Raw genomic sequence first — 21,268 nt, forward strand, 5'->3', positions numbered from 1 at the left:
GGTACCATGAACCAGCAGTGCCAGGAACAACACTCCTTTGGATTTGAATGGGAAGGACCCAGGACTTCATCGTGGGGTGTTTTAAGCTCTAGTTTACCGCTTTTGGAGCAGGAAAGACAGGTCAGTACCGTAGACTGAACTTCTGTTGGGACAATGCCATCATTAAAACAAAGTTTGTTCAAACTCCCATTAAAGCATGTTGATGCGCTACAGCCAGCGAGAAAACAGATGGCTCAACCGTCATTCCGCACCATCCTCCGGTCAGGAATGGTGGGAATGGGAATGAACTGCCGCTTCCAGCACTGCTGCCTCATTTCCAAGACCAAGAGGTCAGGAGAGGTGTGTGACACCAGGGCCACCACGCTCGCTCAGCCCTGGCCTCAGACCTACTCACCAGAGGCAGCCACAGCTGTCCCAGCCACCACTGGGCACCTGGGGTTCCCAGCACCCGTGGGTTACTGGGTCACTAACACACATCACCTCAAAAATACCTGCTACACCTAGAAATTAACCAAAAAAATCAAACCCTTAAGAGAAATGGAATCCTTAGTAAGTACCTGAATTCCTCAACTTCTGGAATATTATCATCACAGAGTGATCGAAAAGGGCTCTTTCTTTAACAGACTGTAGTGCTTCATCACAGAATATTTTATGTTAATACAGAACAAACTAAAAATCAATTATTTTTGCTTACCCCACTACCCAATACTGTAATTCTTGAAGAGTTCAGTAGCAAGTGACACCCTCACACTTCCAGTTAGCCATTCTAAACAATGGCTGGGAGGTGGCAAGTGTTTTAAATAAAGGCTACATCAGACAACTGAAGATTATTTTGTTTTTAATGTAATCTTTGACCTTTATGAGCAAAATGTACTTCTTAAATAAATAGAAAACATTCATTCAGAATTAAAAAAAAAAAAAGAAAAAAATGACAAAAGTTTTAAAAGTGCTAGTTTTTCCAATTTCATTCTGAGAGTTCATGATACAGAAAGTTATATGTGCCATTTTGGCTGAATTGAAAATAATTTTATGCAAAGTAAAGCCACAGTTGTATTTCCCTTCCCACCAGACACAACCCCCCCCCAGTAATACAACCATTTCAGCAAATTTCTAGAAATTAGTGCTTTAGCTGTTACCCCTGCTCTGCCACACACAGTATCCATGGCTCACAGTTGGCACAAACGTGTAAAAGTCAGTGTTTTAAAAAAAAAAGTCAAAAGAAGAACACTTAAATAAGCATCATTGTTAAAAGTATACTAAAAGTACATCTTGGGTTCAAGTTGATTCACCTTTTAGATACTTTAAAATCACGTCTAACTGTAAACAAAAGTGCACACACACTTCACTGCTGCTCAGCACTGACTCAACCAGGCACTTGGAGGTGGTTGTTCCTGACCTGGGCTGAAAACTCAGTTCTGCAAGTTTTACGTCAGTACGACAGAGGAGTAACCTCCTCAAAGAGAACTTAATCTCTGGTTTCCTGGAGTCTTTTATGGAGAGGTCCCTCTCAGATTTGGAACAGTGGTTGCCAGCCATCCCAGAGGATGTTCAGAACAACTTTGGCAACTGCCTGAGTTGTTTCACATCAAGAATGGTGCCAACAGAATTCATGCTGTTCGACTGGTTTAATCTTTCAAGGGCTGGAGTATGCAGATTTCCAGGGAAGACCTGAATATCTCCTTCGTCTTTCCTGCCAGGTTGTTCAGTGAATTCAACCCTCCCAGGTAACAATTTCGGTTTTGATTTTAACTCCTTTAAAATCTGAACTGAGTTGTCATCTGCTTGATCTGCTCTGGGAGGAAAACTTTCATTTGTAATATTTCTTAATACGGGGCTGTTTAATTCTGTTGGAGAAGCATTAGTAGTCAACTCTCTGCTGTGACTTTTTAGATGAACAGGAAGTCTTCCATCAATTCTTTTGGATAATTCAGTCCAGTGGTTGAAGCCATCCAACACAGGGGTACAGTTTTTGTCCAGCACTCTTTCATTTTTGACAATGCCAGAATTGCCATCTTGAACCTGCAGTTCCTCTTCGTCTTCGCTACTGTCATTGCCCTGAATCAGCCCATACCGCTTCATGTACTTCTTGGTTGCAAAAGACATATTGTTTGGTGAAATTAAGCTAAGACCCACCATGCTCTTGTCCGTATTTGTATGCAACAGGTCTTGCAAACAGAAATCTGCAGGAGGATTTTGGCCGGAACGGCTGAGAGAAAGTCGGGATAACTGATTTTCACTGAGATACTTGAGTGCTATAGCGTTTGCTTCCATGCTCAGATCAACAACATTAGGAGTTAAGCCACACATGCTGACATTGGCAAACGACATATAATTTAGTCCAGGAACCACTGCTTCAGGATTTATGCACGCTAAAATGCTGAAATAAAGCATCAAGAAGTTAGTTTAGCATTACAGGAAAAGTCCACATTTCACCATATAATCTGATCATTTAATTTTGCTCGCTGTACCAATTTCTCCTTCCTTCTGAACACCACAGCTCGGTCAGGCTGACCAGTGCCGAGGTCATACGTTCCACACATACTAAAAAGCAGCTCTCCAGCTACTCACACCAACAGTATCCAAACGCCGTGTTAGAGAATTGATGGTACTCCCTTCTCATTCAATGCTAACCACAACCCTCGTATGAAGAGGAGCCTGCCTCTAGCAGGTTTCAGAGCTGGTTTTGCTTTTAAAGCAGGTTTGAGCTCTCGGTCTGTTCTCACCAGTAAATGTGACATTAATGTGTCTGATCCTAAGACTCTAGATGCTGCCATCCAACCCAAAATTTATTATCTAGATAGAAGATACAAGCCTGATGACAGAGACCAAGAACATCTCTTCCCCAATGCATGCCAATTCCATCCAGGCTTTTTACAGAAACTCTGACATAGAATCTGTTTCCAGAAGCCTGGAAGGTTCTACTTTCTGAAGGCATCCTTCAGTAAGGGAAATGCTCATTCTTTCTGTTGCTTGGTACACCAGTTTCTTGTATACATTAGGTGTTTAGTTTAAAGACTGAAAGGACAAGCTCTGGTACACTGGTAGTGGTTATAAACCACTGCATTTAGTACAAGCATCATATGCTAGTTCAAAAACCCAAACTCCTTGTGTTGAGGGTTAAGAGTCTTCCTATTTCACTGAGCACAGATTCTGAAGTTTGCCCAGAGAGAGTAAACTCCTGGCTCAGATGAACAACCACCAATTATGCTACGGAGTTGCACTGTTGTTTCCTTCTCTATTGAGGTGTAGACCTTTTCTCAGAATTATTTATCAGTCAGGAATGTGGCAGAAGGAAGAATCCCACCCCGCTCCCCAAGTTGGAAAAAAATAAAATTCCCAAGAATTCCGATTTTGTCTTATGGGTTCACTTATTAGCATATTATTGACACTAAAAGAACACCGACAGACTCTCCAGCCAGGAAGGTAGTCCAGAAATTCCAGAAAAATGCCTGATAAAATTCAAGTGAAAAGGAGAGAAAAGAGCTTAGAAACTGTATGGTTAGGAAACAGCTTTTGATACACAGCTGAAGACAACATTAATTAGAAGACGGTTAGATTTTTTTTTTTGTTTATCTAACAGTTATATACTAGTATCAAGATGACAATTAGGATGAAAATGAAGCTGTACCAGACAGTCAGCCTATGCCTAAGCAGCTACATAAGTAAATTCTTGTGCCTCAAACACCTTCTTCAGAAATTACTTCTGCTCCTCCTTCTGTTTCAAGGCTGTTTCCCTCCCCAGCCACCCTGTTTCAAGTCAAAGCGCTCAAAATAACAAGCAATTAGGACAGAACCAGTTTTGATTACGTATCAAAGCCACAATAACAATTTCACTTGTACTGGTAAAGTGCAAGACAAGGGTTAAGAAGCAGTGAAAAAATATATAGCTGCTTAATGTTCAGCCTCCCGAGTCCAGTGTTTCTCTGGAATACTTTGACATAGCCCAAAGGATTCAAATCACTCAAGCAGTTTCGTTATTATTCTAGGGAATGGTGTGCTACTGCATGCACAATACTTTAAGAATCACCAGATGCTCTAACAGCTAGAGCTACTTGTGTTATATTTAAATAATCTGCGTTTTGCTAGCAGAGCTCTTAAACCTATCTGAAATACCCATAGCATGAGCCAGTGTTTCATCTTTGCAGAAAATGTGGATCAAGTTGCCAAACAAATCCCCAGTGGCAGCGAATACAGTCCCTTCTCTTTGCTTATTGAGACAATCTTCATTTTTTGGTTGGATCTACAAATTACTACTCAAAACAACCAGTATTTTACCTGGCATTCTCCACTTTGTGTGTATTTTTCTTCTTTTTGCCAGGCGAGTCAATTGTCACTCCAAGACTCCTCAGTTGTTTGAGCGTAGCACTAATCACACTCTCTTTATCCACCACTCCCGTGTCAGTCTCTGAAGCCGTTTCTGTTCTATCAACATCCTGATACTTAGGGCCATCGCCATTAACAATTCCTGATTTTACAGGCAAGGGATCTTGCTCTTCTGAGGACTTTAAGAGGTGGTTTACTTGGCCCTATAGAAAAAGGGAGTGAGGAGAGACCACATGGACAAAAACACCATGACATGCAGGAGTTGTCGAAGATGAAAATCCTGGTTTACTCTTATGCAACTTATAATACAACTAGACGGGTTAACAGCTTATTCTGACAAAGAAGCCAAATTCAGATTCAGTTCAGATGCAATCACGTAAACTCACAGCAGTGTAGTCAAACACTGGAATATCTTACATTTCAAGCTTTCTGTAAGAGTCTGTCTGAATTTAACCACATCACATACTGATATTCTTCAAGATTAAAGTATCTGCCCTTTAAGGGACTTGAAGGTAAAATGCTGTGCTATTTTAAAGGGCACTAATTTGGGAAGTTATCAACTGACATTATCTTTGAACTAAAGAATTACTTATTAGACAGTACTCCATGTATGCATGGAATAGTGAAGCACAGAATAACCACTTACACCTTAAAAAAATGAAAAACCACAAACTTCAAACTTTTCTGTAGAGCACAACATGTGAACTTGAAAACCACAGGCAATTTTCATCCATGCCAATACCACACCATAACTACAGCAGTGTGCCGTTTTCACTGTTGCATTCAGTGCAGAATATCAAATTTAAACGAATTACCAGTAAGTCCTGGTAAAGCTTCTGATCCTCTGACGGATGTCGAGGCAGCAACGAAGCGGGTGGCTCCGAGCTTTGCTCACTTGTTACCGCCACATGGTTGCTGGCTCCCTCTGTTGGTTCTTTCTGTAAAGACACACTAATACTTTCTTCCAAGGATGAACCACGAACAAGTGCTTGGGAAACGTTTCCATTTCTGAAAGAGAACATGGAGATAGCTAGATGTTTCCTTGAAACAGAAAAAGCACAAGTACAACTACATGTGCCTTATCTTTTCATGAACATCAAAAGAGGAGAAAAATCCGAGTACTGGAAACAGATCCTAACATTTCTTGGTTTGTCTACTCCTTGAGGCTTTGCTCCTTTCTGCAGTCTTTTTCTTTCGGAAGTCATTTGAGGACTGAGGAAATACACCTCGCAGTGTGAAACTACAACAGCCTGACTAGTTTTTCAAATGATGATTTGAAAATGGCAATGGCTTCTCTGGTCTGGACTAGTCAAAACTCAATGGCACTCTACGACTTAACCTTAAAGCAGACGAAATCGAAGTTATTAAGAATCTGGAATTTGTCTTACGTTTTCAGCATTTTCATGGACACTTAAAAGCCTTTAGGACTAAGTTTCTTTCATATGTTCTGAAACATGACTTATTCAAAAAGGCGCTTTCACCAAGGTGAGTAACTAATAACAAGATTCCTCTGGTAGTTTAAGAACACTTTAAAAACTTCTCAAAGACACCACTACAAGTACACACATTCATAATGCACCCTGAGTATCGTGAACTGAGAACAAACACCTAGTTGAAATATTTCTCAATAGCAGGTGTGAAAGAGGAACCATAATCTATCCTGAGGTTTCCAGATAAAAAGCTTTAATATTCTAGAATGAGTTACAACGCAATGCTCTGCATCCCCTTCAGCCAGCTGGTGCGTGTGTCGCATAAACCTTTTGAGACCAGACATATCAATAGTACTATCATCCCAAGGAGTTCCTTAAGTGACCCTCCTCCCCTTCCCTGTTCCTCCTCAGGAGACAAGTGGAAGATAAGGGAATTTCAGAACTCAACTGATCAATTGCCTGTGTTGAAAGCGATAAGATTTAAATCACGTGACATACTAGATAGTCAATGTAGGTTATCAGTTACTGTTACACTAGCAATTATTCATCATTCCCCAAAATGTTCCCCTCCTCCTCAAAGAAATCTAGGTGATGCTCTACATTCTTACTGTAAGATACTTATACAGCAATTTTACAGGTTTATGAATCCAAGTTGAAGAGAACCTCAAGATGGCATCTCTCTAAAGTACAATGTTCAAAAGGCAGATTTGAATCAGTAACACTTATGGTAGCAACAAATGTTTGCAGATAATACTTTAATAAAGGACTATGAATATTTAAGTTATAGCTTAATTATCATAATCTTTTCCAATATGATGATTTTAGAAACCTAATTTAACTGGAAGGGTATTTGTCCTCCTTTGGCTTTTCATACCTAGAGAATATTAGATCATTAAAAGCGCTAAACTGTTGAGCTATCCCCGGTGTAAAAATAACACCTATATAGATAATTAAAAATATTTTTAAATCACTTCCCAAATTAGTCTGAGATTAGTCATTGCACTATAAAGAACCTGAGCTTAAAAACAATTGAATTAGCAGCAGTGAAGTTGTACCTGCATTCACTACACAAAGTAGTTGGTGTAAAATGCAGAGGAATTCAGGGAAGTCGTATAATTGTAAACCCCTCATCCTTGGCCCCTCAGAATTGAAAGGGCTCTGAATGCTGACAAGGAAAAGCCACTGTAGGAAAACAACCGACTACATCAGCGTCCACTTTCTCCCTCAGGATTTAAGGTAAGGAAGGGAATGCTGCCAGCCCTGTACATGCTTTTCCAAGTTAAAGGCTTTTGCCATCAGCTGCTGCTGATAGGTGAGCTAGCTAAACGTGCATGACTGATAAATGCAGACTCTAAAGGCAACTGTTTCCATGAGCTGTACAATCCGAGGCATAATTAAAAAACAAAGACGGGAAGGAACACAACAAGTGAAGTCAGGTGACTATTTAGAATTCCTGGAAAAAAAAATTATGAAAGTATAACTTAATAAAGGCAGTTCAGCTTATTCTGTGAACACAAGATATTTCTGGTCACTTACTGGAGAGTGTTCTGATTAGTTCCTTCTTCCACAAGATGAATACTGTCTACAAAGCTGGGCATGTCAACCACCTTTAAGGAAGAAGCAATGCTTGTATTACTTGCATCTTGTTCAGCATTAATTGAAATACTTATGTCTTCCTTAGAAATCTCTTCATCCTCTTTTTTCCCTTGTGGTATGGAGTCATCTTGTTTTTCCGAGGTTGTATTCCAAAATAAGCTAGCACCTAGAAGAGAATTTACTCGTTTAAGGAAAGTCATTACTAACTTCTGAGACCCTTTGGCTTTGTAAAGCTAGAGGAATCATTTCCTCACATTCATTTTTTTTTTCACCACTTTAAAAGTTATTTAGGGTTTACAACAGATAAGAGTTGCCAAAACATCACTCAAGTCCTAGTTTCTTCCACAGCATACTTGATGAAAATAAATGGTTGTATTAAAGCATACTAATGCACTGACCTTGAGCCAGTTTCAAAATTTCCTCCAGACTAACCACAATATTTCCATGGATTTTACAGGAACCAATACATTAATATGTAACTTTACAGACACAGCTGCCTAACTTGCTAAAATTAAAGCAAATACAGTCTCCTCTCCATGCATGTAAATGCACGGCTTGCAAAACCCATCAATAATATATTTAATAGAACACCAGATGGGACAGAAGGTATTACTTTTCAAAACAGTGTATTCATTCAAGAAAAGATGGGGATTTTTTCTTTCCATAAGGCACAATTTAAAAATAGAAGACCTTGCTAAAGCTATTGGAAAAATACTTCTTCCAGTGATGGCAATCACTGCCATTGCATCCCAAAGACAAAAGTAGCTCCAGCCTAAACTTGCAAACAACACCTGGAGAACTTAGCTTTTTTTGGTATCTACGTGCACGTTTGCCTATGTTCAGCATTTCTGCAAAACATTCCCTCCATGCCCAAACAAATCAAAGAAACATCCAGAAAAAGCGATGCCAGTCTCTTTTTAAAGCATTACCTGTGCTCACAGCAATGCTCACACTTTTCCTTGAGTGAGAACCCAGCAAGGGCTGTGTTTCCATAGAAACAACCTCCCCTTGCTTTTCTGGCTGCAGAGCATGGCTAGCTGCAGCTGCTTCAGAGGAACAAGCCTGACGAGCCTGTGCTTCCAATAAGCGTTGGATCTGTAACGGTTATCAGAAAGTTATAATTCATACAATAAAATATAAAGTACAATTGGCAAAAGCGAATTACTAAATTAGACTCCTCAAAGGTCTGGATTCAAATCCAGGCTGCATTGCCACAGAAGTCTGATAACCTTCCAGTTCTCAGCAGTGCACGCAGCATAAATCAATCCACCAATTCTGATGTTGGCAGAGCTAGCAAAGAAGAGGTTTTAAGCACGCTGGCAGAGCTACACCAAGACAACTTGAGTAAAGCCTATTTGCACTACACTTGTTGGAAGTATTCTCTGTCCCTTTCATTCATATACAAAGCCTATTACCGACTTACCAGTCAAGCATTTATATGCCAACTGTCCCTACACCATGCTAAACCAACTTTGTATTAATTACAAGCACTTAAATGATAAAATTAAGGTTGCCCAGGCAATCTTCACTCCAGTATTTGCATCCACCCTGTTCACCGATTAGTTCACAGCTCATAGGGAAATATCATAACAGGGAAGGCAGCATTTCTGCAATAAGGTGAGGTTTCCCTCTCTCATGCACAAACCACGCTTTGAGAACTATATCTAAGGTATACTTCAGTTGTAATTTTACAGTTTAAGCAGGAAAAATATGTATTGCGAGCAACCTTCCTATTCTTATCATTCATCACCAGCAGCAATATTTAAACTCTGGCTCTTCAGCCCCAAATCATACCCTGCAAAATACAGGGCCAGATGAAGTTTTCAAGGCAACAGCCTCAACAGCTCAGGAAGCTGCAGGCTTGAATGCGGGCAAAGCAACACACACGAACCTTCTGTGCTTCACCTGTATGCTTAAAATAATTCCAAAGTTTCCAGCCCATGCAGTAAGTTTTTTTACATATGCAAACATACATATATATATGTATATAGGAAAGCATTTATACAGAAAGCATATCTGTTTGCATTGTAAAACAGCCTGCTAAAAGGGAAACCACGTTATAGAAATACAATAAAAATAAATGCAAAATTTAATTAGGCAAGAGTCAAATAGTTTTCATTTAAGGGACACCAATTAGCAGAGCTAATCAGGACGCCCCCTCCATCCCCAAACTGCAGCTCCTATGACAGGCTCTCTTGTTCCAACAAGGACAGACAACAGTTAATTTAATTCCTTTGGCAGGGGAACTATCAAAGCATAATCACTAAGAGGGCAGAGCAGAAAGCTGCCATTTCCACAAACCTGAGCTTGAAGTAATTTGAGTTGTCTATCTTGTTCTGTAAGAACCCGGTATGCATCTGGAGATAATCCCATCATTCCATTATCTGATCCTGCTTTAGAAGTAGGCACATGCAAGCACGGTGAGTGGGCTGCACAAAACTGCGGACTAGAGGGGCTTGCACTTGAAGGCAGCCTTATTCCAGGCGATAAGCTATTGTCAAGACAAGAGTTCCCCATTTTCCCATGACATCTCACATTTATAGGGCTGCTTGTGGTATATCCTGGATTGCAGCAAATATTTGGACAAACGATATTTTGATGGAGCACGGCACACAGATTGTGTTGAACCATCTCTGATTGGATTTCCACTCCATGTTTGGGGCTCATTTTACCAATTCCTTGCCACGAGTTTATTGGATTGTATTGGAGGGAAGCAGGAAACTGACAGTTGCATGCACTGGCTGGACAGCAAGGTGGCACTTGAACCGGCATCTGCAGTTCTGGTGGTCTTCTGCAGCTCTGTGGTGAAAAAGCAGAGGTGTAGAGGACTGGCTGCGTAACAGCAGGAAGCTGCTTGGAAATGGGTATCGATGTTCTTCTAATTGGATGCTCCCCCTGCTGTGCCACTCCATCGGGATTTAATCCAAGTCTTTCTGGTGGCTTTCTGGGATGATGCACAGATGTATCCGGGGAAGGCCCACCACAGGGGGTTGAAGGAGAAGAAGATCCAGAACTTTTTCTTGATTGAGGGCACAGTTTCTTACAGTGCAACTGTTGCTGTAGTTGAGCTTGCTTTCCTCTGGAAGGCCTTGAAGTTGGAATTTTCTGGTTTAAATGGTTCGGTAATTGCCTCAAAGAGGGATCTCCCATATTAGCAGAAAAGTTTTGCTTGTCTTCAGAGTGCTGGGTGGGGTAATACGTAGATCCCAAGCACCCTTTCTTTTTATTAGGCTGATGTAGCGCTGAGGGTAGGCTTTTAGCATTTGAAGTCCCCATAGGTGTAGATGATTGTCCTGATTCTATGAAACTCCCATCCAAAACAAGTGACAGTTCAGGAACTGAAGGAAAGATCCTGGTAACCTGAAGGGACAATTACACAAACAAGTTTAAGATCATTTTAAAATTCTGTCTTTCAGCTCTTCACATGAAGAATTTCAAAGAAAATGTTTTCATTTAAAATCAGTATATGACCATTACCAGCTCCAAACCAACTACACATTGAATACTTTTCTAAAGTTTGGAGAATCCAGATATAGAAAAAGCAGCAAGATCTCTAGGATCATTCTTAGAAGACAAAATTGCTTTCATATGGCATAAACACCCATGTCTACCAAATGAATGCTCCATGTCATCCCAGAGCGTATTTCAGAGTACGGATCTTTTCCCCCTCAAGAAGTGGGCTACATGTTCCGTCTTACTACTCTTGGACCCAGTAGAGACGTGCAACAGAAAACATTTTATAATCCAAAACTGTCACATCCTTCTAGATGTATGCTGTATGAGGGCTGTTATTTCATTATATTTGTATATGATTCAGTAAAAAAGGACAGACCAGAAGATCTTGACTTCATTTACCTGGAAACGCGAAAGAAAGAGTTTGCTGCCTCTATCTTTGCCTCAGATACCACAGCTCTTCCATTTAATGGTATCAACACTCCCAAAGTAGAACCTACTACCCCTATACCCAAATCCTAGCGTATACAGGAACTAAAGTGCCTATAATCCTGGAAAAAAAGCAGGTTAACTGCAGCAGGAGTTGCAACTCTTGGTCTATTTCTTCAGTTCTGTCTTCCCTTGCTAGCACTTTGAGACAGAAGCTTTATACTCTCCAGTCCCCTTACAATGAGTTTTGCTGCTCTAAGTGTCACATCTGAGATGCCTAGAACAATTATTTACTTAGTTACCTGTTGACTCACTGGGTGAGGACTTGGAATTGGTCTGGGGGATAAATCTTCCTCTTCTACACCAGAGTCGTGATCACTTGCTGACAACTTCCTGGGTGAGCAGCCTTGGGAAGGACTAAAACCAACATAAATCAAACTAAAAACTTTTGCTTGTCAGATTTGGCAGCAGTAACATGAATCTTCATGTTTTTCACTGTGTCATCTACAGTGCAATATCAGCATCATTTTTTCAAGAAGCAGTTGCTGTACATCTCCTCCCCGGTTAGCTAGGGAGATCACACAGCAAGCAGTTCTAAGATCAGACAGTGAAAATGCAAATGCTGCTTTTGGGCAAGAAGATACGAACCCTCCCTCCCAACACCCTCAGACATACACACCTTTCAAGTGTCGTTCTAACAGTAAAGCACTGATTTATAGTAGAAAGATAGAGAGTGCTACAGTAAAGACTGTAACTTTGCTTAAAGGAAAATAAAGGCCATCTTATAGTCATAGATAAAAAAATTGATGGATACGTCAAGCTCTTAAATATCTCTAAGTTTCAACCTATCCAGGTCTCGCAGTTCTGAAAAGTCAGAAGGAAAAAGGAATTTTCACCAACTTAAGTAGATTTCAATTAGAGATTTGCTTCAAAGGACAGATCTCACAGAAAGCTTAATACAGTGAACTAGACTCCATCAGTAAGGAAGCCTTTTTAGAACCATCCACTGTATAAATTACAACCACCAGTATCAAGAGTAGAACTACAAGTAGTTTCTCTTGGAATATGGTCAGCTTGACTGTCTTACTTGAAGACTATTAAGTCGAGGAATAAACAAAAGCACATACACAGATTTTAACGTGAGAGGATCACTGTATGCACAGCTAAACTGACAACTGGCACAGCAGAAGTCAGAAAAACTTCATCCAAGAAATATTTAACTTCTGCGTATAAATGACATCTGAAAGATTTACCTTCTCATAGGAAGCGTCTTGCAAACTCTGCTGAAGAACTCAGTTTCTGCATTTTGGTTTTCTGCACTCAACTCAAAGTGGATAGGGTTCTTGTCTGAAGGTTCGACATTCTGGAATGAAATTTTCTGTATTTGTGAAGCATGAAACTTTCAACTTTTAATCACTGAGGTACTACTCCCAGAGAAATCACTTTAAGGAGGTTTATATCTAATTATTTGCTGCTTGTCCTCTACTTTCAATTCTCAATTCTTTCACCACTACAAGGAGGCAGGCAACTTCCCTTCCTGTTTAACACTGCTCCCCCTGGTACTCTAAAGTAGTTGGCCTAATTATAGCCACAAGCAGATGCTTCCTTGCTGCAACTGCTTAGACACTCTTCCACAAGCCTTCACCACTATAGGAAACAGCAACTGCAAGTTCTGGAGACAACCGAAGTGAGCCTCTGTTACTAAGAGCTTTGTCATCTTCAGAAAGCCAAGCTCTACCTAGGCTAAAGGTGGAAGGCACCCCAGAACCGAGAAATTTAGTTGGAAACAGGACACACGTTACACTAGCTGCTTCTCTACCAGAGCACAGAAGCACGTATCAAGCAGAGTTAACAATTCAACTTCAGGTTCTGCACAAGTCTAGGAAAACACATAAGAAACTGAGATTTCCTACAATTTCCTCAAACCTTATTAGTTATCTCCCAGACACTGTATCATCAAAGATGAAACTCATCTTTCAAAGAGTTACCCTGCACAAAGATAAAATTGTTCCCGCTTTGGTACTGTAGCACAGCAAGAGATCTGCAGATTAGTAACCACTGAATTCCCTTTTGCATTCAACTTCAAGCAAAGCACAAATTACCTAGCTTTGCTCTCCAGAAAGCACTGATATGCACCACCCAAGCAGTTGTCAGATGTGTCCTGCATGCACAGAGCATACCAGACTAACAAACGCTTTAGGAAATCAGACTCTCTGCTCATAAAGCCAAAAGGTCACTAGTAAGAAGGAGCACTAACCAAGTCCAACACAGCACACTACATTTTAAAAGACAGATTCTTAATGCTATTAGAAAAGCAAGCAGTTGCTGACTTTGGAGGTCATCTCTCAAATCGAGAGACAAACTCTGAATTTACAGTAATCGCTGTAAAAAGGTAGCTTTATAGAGCTACATAATTTTCAAACACTGCAGTTCCATTTGGGTCACATTATAGTGACTCCTCCTTAAAGTACTTACAGTGTAAGTACTTTAAAGTACCATGATGTAGTAGGAGACCAAGCCACTTACTTTGAAGAGGTGTACTGTTTCATTGCAAGTTAATATCTGAAACCCTAGTTCAGTCTGTCCACTGCATGGAACGCACTCATAAAATTCTGGCTCCTTGTGTGTCAATGAATAAAGCACAATAAGAAAACTCCCAGATTCCGAAAAAACCCTAGAATAGAAAAAAAAAAACCCAAACACATCTTAAAAAAAAAATTAAGAAACAGGAAGAAGGCCTCTACTTTCTCAATATACTGAGCAAAGTACCACACAGTTTAGCAAACTGGTGAATCACTGCATTTTGAGTGGTACTAAGCAGATGGACTTATGGCTGATGCCACATGCAAGAATCAAAGCAAAGTAGAGAAATTGGAATAATTAATTTACTTTCTAGTTCAAACCTTTAGGATCACTTAGTACTTTAAATGAATTCCAGGAAGACTTCAATCATACCATAGAAGAAAACATCTGTAAAAATGATATTGTAGTTTTTTGATAATTCAGTTGGAGAGGTATTATAAAGACACTCAGTGTTCCAGTTATTCCTAAGTATTCCAAAAATGCTCACTAGCAAACAGATTTTTTTTTTGAAGAAGAAAAATGATATTGAAGTTTTTTCTACAGGTTAAGAACAGTGAGTAACAACAGTCAAGATTTAACACAAAAGATCAGGATCATGAAAATAACGTGCATTTCCAGAAGAAGTTAGCACTACTTTCAGAACAATTTTTCTTTTTATAGCGTTCGTAATGCGCTTGTTTGGGGAGGAGAGAGTGGGGTGTTGTTTGTTTGTTGTTGGGGTTTTTTTAGAGTAGGATATGTGATAAAGAAAGCACTAGAAAGATGCTTGAAAAACACATTCACATACAACTTTAAAATTATACTTACAATTTAAGAGTTAAAATTGTATGATGCACAGATTAAGCGGTTAGTCTGCAGAGGTTAATTCTGTTTGCATGGTTCATCAAATCTGCCTAATCCACTTCCAAGATGGAATCGGTGAAAGTTAATGAGAGTCAAGCATCTAACTTGCCTATCTAATAATCTAATTGGGCTCTTATCTGTATTTGGGCATATTTAAATCATTAAGGGAAAAAAGCCTATTCTGTAATTACAGACACATCTGTTCACCAAATGTGGTTTTATTTCATAATTTAAAAGGAAGTGTGGTCGAGCAGAAGAAATTGTTATGCATACAGCATATTTTAAAGTTTCATTTATCTGAAGAATAGTTTTAAACTATAAACACCTGAACTCCCTCCCAGCTTTCATATAAATAGAACTTAGCAAATGTTACAAGTGAAAAGATGTAGAGAATGAGGAATTATTATCTACTAACACCACAATAAAAAAAAATAAATCAGAATGCAAAAGCTATGAAAACAGAATATTCAGCAGGAAGTCACAACAAGACAGTATTTTAGCTTTAAATCAATACGATGCAATATGTCGGTCAGATGCAATCAGGGAGAAAGCCTATGTCAACGAAAACACCCATAAAAAAATTCAAAACCAAAACCCCACCACTGTTTAAACTAGCATGTTCTGCTTGCTTGTCCTTATTTAAACTAAAATGCAGTGACCTTAATGATATTAATATTTACCCTCTTCTGCCTTTGAGATATCAGGCCAGCTTTCTAACACTTCAGTCATAGAAAATTTGTGAGAGAGAAGCCAAAACCAGAAAGAACGACTAAAACAGACAGCCCCACCTCTTATATAAATCACAGAATTCCCTCAAATATGTTTGAATGGAGCCCATGTAGCCACGCATTTCTGCGGAATGCATTTTTAGGCAGCCAATAGCTTCTATGTTTTGTAGATGGAAGTGACTTGCCTTTCTTGAATTGAAGAACTGAATAAATATCGCAAGCAACAGGCCCAGACTTGAGGACTACAGATATGAGTAACTCCACTCAGCCAACTAAAAGTAAGAAGAAATATCCAATTAGAGCCAGTTCCATTACCAAGTTTCCACTATGAAATCCCTCAAATACATCTCAATCAGTATGTGTATTAATCTGTACAAACAGAGCCAAACACTTACACTCCAACTAATGGCAAAGTATAAGCCTTGGGATCAGACTCAAGCAGCAAAAGCAATTTTCGTGTCTGGTCCATAGTAAGGTAGCTGAAACAAAGCAGAAGTTGGGGGTTTTTTTTAGCATTTTGGAAGTCAAGTCTTTCAGAAAAATCATTAAGAGACAAATACAAGTTTAGAAAATACTGTAAGAAACAAGTTTGGGAAAAAAAAAAAATGAAAACCATTCTTCCTCCACACTAACAGCAGTTCCTCAGCTTTTCATCCTCTCCCTGTGTATGAAGGAATTATCAAAGACCATATTTGCTTACTATTATGGTAGTCACAAGTCGTCCAGTATTGCAAGTCATGTTAAATTTGAAGAGTAACTTTCAGGGATGCATTCACAAGGTCCAAATAAAATGACATTCACTTGCTTCAAATTATTTCTCTGTTTGACCCTTAGTTCATCCTACTAAATTAGCTATCAGTCAGAATGATGATTTCACAATTCCATCTTATAAGCATGATTAGCAGAAAAAGCTTTGATTCCCATTCACCTGATTTTCATTCTTGAGCCAGCACTGATATTGTTTAAAAAGCTGGATGCTCTTTATATTTATTATGTTAACTAGAGTTGTGTGTCCCTGCCCCAGTAGGAAGATCCTTCTACTGAAGTCAAAAGCAAAAACTATACCTGCTAAACCAGTTACTATTTTTGCCCTACTCCATTTCCTGTTTCTCGTTAATAATGTTTTAAATTCTTCCAAGTCCAAGAAGTTGTTATTTTTATGACCGTTATTTTACTAAAAAGCAAAGCACTGGTTGAGATCTCGCCTTCCTACCTGCTTTAGGAAATGCAACAAACTGCCAGGCAACTTTAATCGCTTTAGCATAACGCTTCACTCACCCACATTTATAAGTTCCTTGAACTTGTGCAATATTCATAGGGCTATTCAAATTTCTTGCTAGGGCCGTGGGAATAATCGGGACAGACTTCACGGGGGTGTATTCCAAGATATTTGCTGCGGTAATAGAAGCCCAGTAAAAATTAAAATGTAGATTATCCAGGTTTTCTGTGAAAACAATGTGAGCTCTAACAGTGAGCAGTTTAGAAAGATCCAGTGATTCTTTACTGCACAGACTGTGCTGCAGACCCTAGAAGTAAGGGAAAAAGAAAAAAGTTAAATACACAAAAATTGTCTTCATATGACTACCATGATTCAAGTTGTATTACACTAGGAACTCAGATCACTCATCACAGCTACTGTTGCAGCACACACTGTAAAAAAAGCTGTTAACCCAGGTCTCCAAAGTTCATGGCAGTACTGAATATAATCAATAATGTAAAATACACTTGAAATTAAGCTGTGCATATCTTAGCATTGCTTTGTGATGTATTCAAAAACTTGGGGTTACTTAAATTGTATAAAAATTAATAAAATGACAAGCAACTAGAAGGCTCAAGGTGATCTACCAAAGTTTTTTTACATGCATTCAAGAAATTTGTATTTTAACATCTAGATATATCGTGATGAGAAAGTTTATACATGAAGTAAGCATTATTTTTATTACAAAATACACACAAATACTACAGGCAAACATTTCCAGGAACAGAAGGTGTATTTACTAGATTACTCTACTACAGCAGAGCACAAAAGCAACAGACATACATTTCAGCTATAACTGCTAACCTACATAGACTTTACATGCTTTCTTGCAAGTCACTTGCTTAGTACTACTTTTTAATCAACAATTGCATAAATACTGCAAATAATTTGTGATAGATTTGAAAGAAAAAGCTGTTTTTTCTTGTTGAAGTAAGTTAATTGCAATCACTGTTGTCATGCTGGGTTTGGTGGTCAGACCAGCTAAAAAACTTTGGTCAGACAGCAAGATTTTAGTCCGAGATTAAAGACTGTGTGATCCTTAAACACCTGCGAAGGCTAACTGACTTTAACAGTTTCTGATATATTTTTCCATGATGCTCGATCAGCTCATTTCAGATAACCAACTAACCAAGAGTCTTACTTCAGCCACAGCTTTGCTGTGTTTGAAATCAATGGCGGCTGGAAATCAAGCCCTGTGCATAGTTCAATGTCCTGCCTAGAAGACAATTTATTGTTTAAGAGACCCAAAAGTTGCCAAGGGCTGCTTACCTTGAAAGCCAAGCTGATATCTTCAGCACTGTGCACTATAATATTATCTGAAGAAGGTCCCCAGGTACTAACTGTACATGGAATCAAAAAGTCTCCAGGAAGAGACGCAGTTGGAATTTTGCCCGATCCACCAGCAACTTCTCGACCAGGATCAAAGCGGTCTATTGTTAGCATTATGCCTTCCCCAGCTTTAAAATAAATAAATAAAGTTAGAATCCAAGCACAACTCAGGCTCCTTGATAATGGCTTACTCAACCAACCAAACAACATTTTCTGTCACCCTGATGTTTAAAGTTACCTTCATCTACCGCAAGAGTTCCAAGTAAAAAACAGGATAATAATTTCTTTTCATTCTGCTTAGCATGGCGATAGGCAAGTCGCAAGGTTTTCTCCATCATAGATAACTTTGGGTTTCTAAAAGGAGACAATAAGCAAGTTTAAGGCCTAGGTTATTTTTAATGCTTTTTTAAAAAAGTATTCATTATATTCCAATAGCTTCCACATTTTTTGTCCTTTAAAAAGAAAATATACAGAAAGAGCCTCCAAAGAGCCAGTGGAGGCCCCTCTGAGCTGTATATAAGGGCTGTCCACACTTACATGCACACGTACGCATATACTTGCGCATATACTTGCTTTAATAACTACAGTAAGATTTTTATAACATCAATAGAATAACTACCCAGTTAAGTAATAAGGATCAATTTTTACCCTCCATTTGTTTTACAAGTCAGGCTTAGAACACCCTGCCCTAGAAATTCACAAGTGCTTCAGATTTGCCTCCAGACTCATTCTAAACAAAAAAACATCAGAACTTTTTTGCATTTTAATCCACATTCCTGAAGCAAGCAAAAGACTTAGTTTTAAGTTTTACTTGAAGCACTCTATCTGTATCCAGTTTATAAAAAATATTTTTTTCTTTGTAAATATTTAGAGACAAAGAAAAACACATTAAAGAAAACTACAAGTATGCAATTACTTTTACACTTTTCCATATGGGAAGAAAACTGAATGGGACTGTAAGTTACTTTAGACGGAGGCACCTCCAACCCACTTGACTGTGATACACCACAGAAAGGGAAACTCTCAAATCTTTCCAATGAAAATCCCTATACGCTTACAATGAACACACCGGTTGCTTTTTTTTCCTTTGTGCTTTGTCATACATGGAATCACGGAACCTTCAGAGTTGGAAGGGACCTCTAGAGATCATCTAGTCCAACTCCCCTGCTAGAGCAGGATTGCCTAAAGCACATCCCTCAGGGCTGCATCCAGGCGGGTCTTGAAAATCTCCAGAGAAGGGGACTCCACAACCTCCCTGGGCAGCCTGTTCCAGTGCTCTGTCACCCTCACTGTAAAGAAGTTTTTCCATGTATTTGAACGGAACTTCCTATGTTCTAGCTTGCGCCCATTGCCCCTTGTCCTGTCGCTGGGAACCATTGAAAAGAGCCTGGCTCCGTCCTCCTTAAACCCACCCTTTAGATACTTGTAAACATTAATCAGGTCCCCCCTCAACCTTCTCTTAACACTAGACTCTAAAGATAAAATGAGGCCTGGAATCATATAAATCTTAATTTATTTTAACCTTTGGCTGCTTAGAACAGGTTATCCATACCTGTAATAGGTGATGTGTGAGCCAATGACATCACCCATAGGGACTGGGTCCCAAAGCGCGCACTTCGCCAGAGGGAAACTGAAAGGGACCATCCTTTCAGAAACAAATCTGGGAAGAGCATAGAGATAAGAAAGGAAAATTGATTAAGCTCATTACTTTAAACAGCATTTATAAGAAGGAACAAAGGAGTAACGTTGTAAGAAAAATAAGAGGATACATAAACTGTTGGTATTTTTTTTTCAATTCCAGGCCAAAGAAGCAGAAACTTTGTCGTATGAAATTGTCAAGGATATGAACTACAGAGTCAACACAAAACTTTCTTTTTCCACCTGACAGTTCCTTCATGTAATCTTGGAAGATGTGTAGGCCAAAATAAAAGTCTGCAGATAAAGCTCAAGAAAAACCTGCTCTGGGTATATTGTAGGAAAGGAAAAAGTTATCAATCATTAGACATTCCCATGGCACACAGAATTCGTGATTTAGCAAACTTAACTTTAGATCAGCTTCCACGAGCCCTGTTTCAGTCACTTTTTAAAGTCAGCATTCAATCCTCTTAAGTTTTGAAGACTTCTGAAATAAAGCCTTGACTTAAGTCAGACAATATAGTGCAAAATTTGCAATTAGACTTCAGAGGCATGAAGAAATTAGTATGTAAACTTGTTTACACAAGCAGGATTACATTTTTTAAGAATTGCCTAAACCAAGTATACTAAGAAAAATACAAAACATTTGACAGTCCACGTCATTTGCCAAATATCTCACCGCTTTTTAACAAATAAACAAGAACTTCCTTTGGAGGTATTTGGAGCCTCAAACTTTAGCAAGGTGCTTTCTTTGTATTTCCTTAAGTTGCCAGGAAAGAACTTTCCGTATTTTTAAGGTGGTCCTGTAAGAAACTCACCAACCTCTCGTGTTCCCAGCGACAGTTAATTGATTGCCATTAAAAGCTAAACGCCCATCCAAGTAAGTCCTAATTAAGGCTTGTGAAAGGGGAAACTTTTTTTAAAGCCGCAGTTTTCACTCGGTTTTGGCAAGCAGGGATCATAAACACAACCCCACAGCTCTTTATAGCCAGAGCCGCACTGGCAGAGCGGCATCGGCCCCAGCCTGTGCCCCGACGGGCCGGCGGGCGATGCATCACCTCCCCCCCGACCCTCCCCTCGCTACCGAGGGTACACCAGACCCTCCCAGGGGCGTTTCCCCAACGGGGTACCTCAGATCCGAGCCGGGCAGAAGGGGGTCCATGAGGGGTGGCCGCAGCTCTGCCCCCTCCTCTTCTCCCTGCCGGAGGGCACCAGCCTGAGGCAGCGCCCAGGCGCAGGGCCTGCCCGCCACAGCCCCTCCCTCAGCCGGCCACCTGGAGGGGGTCTGCCGGCGTCCTCAAGGGAGGAGGGGAGCGGACAGTACCACCCCTTCCCCAAGGCCTAACGACCGCCGGGAGGCACCAGGAACCGCCTCGCCTCCCGCCGCGGCGGGACACGACCCGCTCCACAGCGTCCCGCCCCGCTCCGGCGCCTTCCTCAGCTCACCACCGACCCCCCGCCTCGTTCCCCGCGGCCGACGGCCGCCGGCCAATCAGAAGGCACAACCGGCCTCGATCCCGCCCCCGCTGCCTGCTCCGACCCAATGGGTGCGCTGTGGTGGTGGTGGTGGGGAACGCTCGACCAATCACAGCGCACCCCGGGGGAAACCAACCGCCAGCGCGCGCGCAGGGGGTTTAAAAACACCGGCGGGGCCTCGCAAA

At 40.2% G+C, this 21,268-nt stretch overlaps 1 protein-coding gene across 1 annotated transcript; it reads right to left on the bottom strand.

Moving 5' to 3' along the window:
- Window positions 1–822: 822 nt before the first annotated feature.
- STIL (STIL centriolar assembly protein) lies at window positions 823–21,077 on the bottom strand. Its single transcript, XM_074597250.1, has 16 exons — window positions 20,738–21,077; window positions 19,525–19,632; window positions 18,211–18,326; window positions 17,913–18,100; window positions 16,664–16,911; window positions 15,781–15,864; window positions 15,571–15,657; window positions 13,758–13,905; window positions 12,485–12,594; window positions 11,534–11,648; window positions 9,651–10,709; window positions 8,279–8,444; window positions 7,290–7,515; window positions 5,139–5,331; window positions 4,276–4,526; window positions 823–2,377 (listed from the first exon to the last, which is right to left on the bottom strand). The coding sequence occupies exons 1-16, from the start codon at window positions 20,767–20,769 to the stop codon at window positions 1,549–1,551; spliced, it is 3,960 nt and encodes a 1,319-aa protein (XP_074453351.1). The 5' UTR covers window positions 20,770–21,077; the 3' UTR covers window positions 823–1,548.
- Window positions 21,078–21,268: the final 191 nt, after the last annotated feature.

Source organism: Larus michahellis, chromosome 8 (genome assembly GCF_964199755.1).
Source record: "Larus michahellis chromosome 8, bLarMic1.1, whole genome shotgun sequence".
Lineage (NCBI taxonomy): Eukaryota > Metazoa > Chordata > Aves > Charadriiformes > Laridae > Larus > Larus michahellis.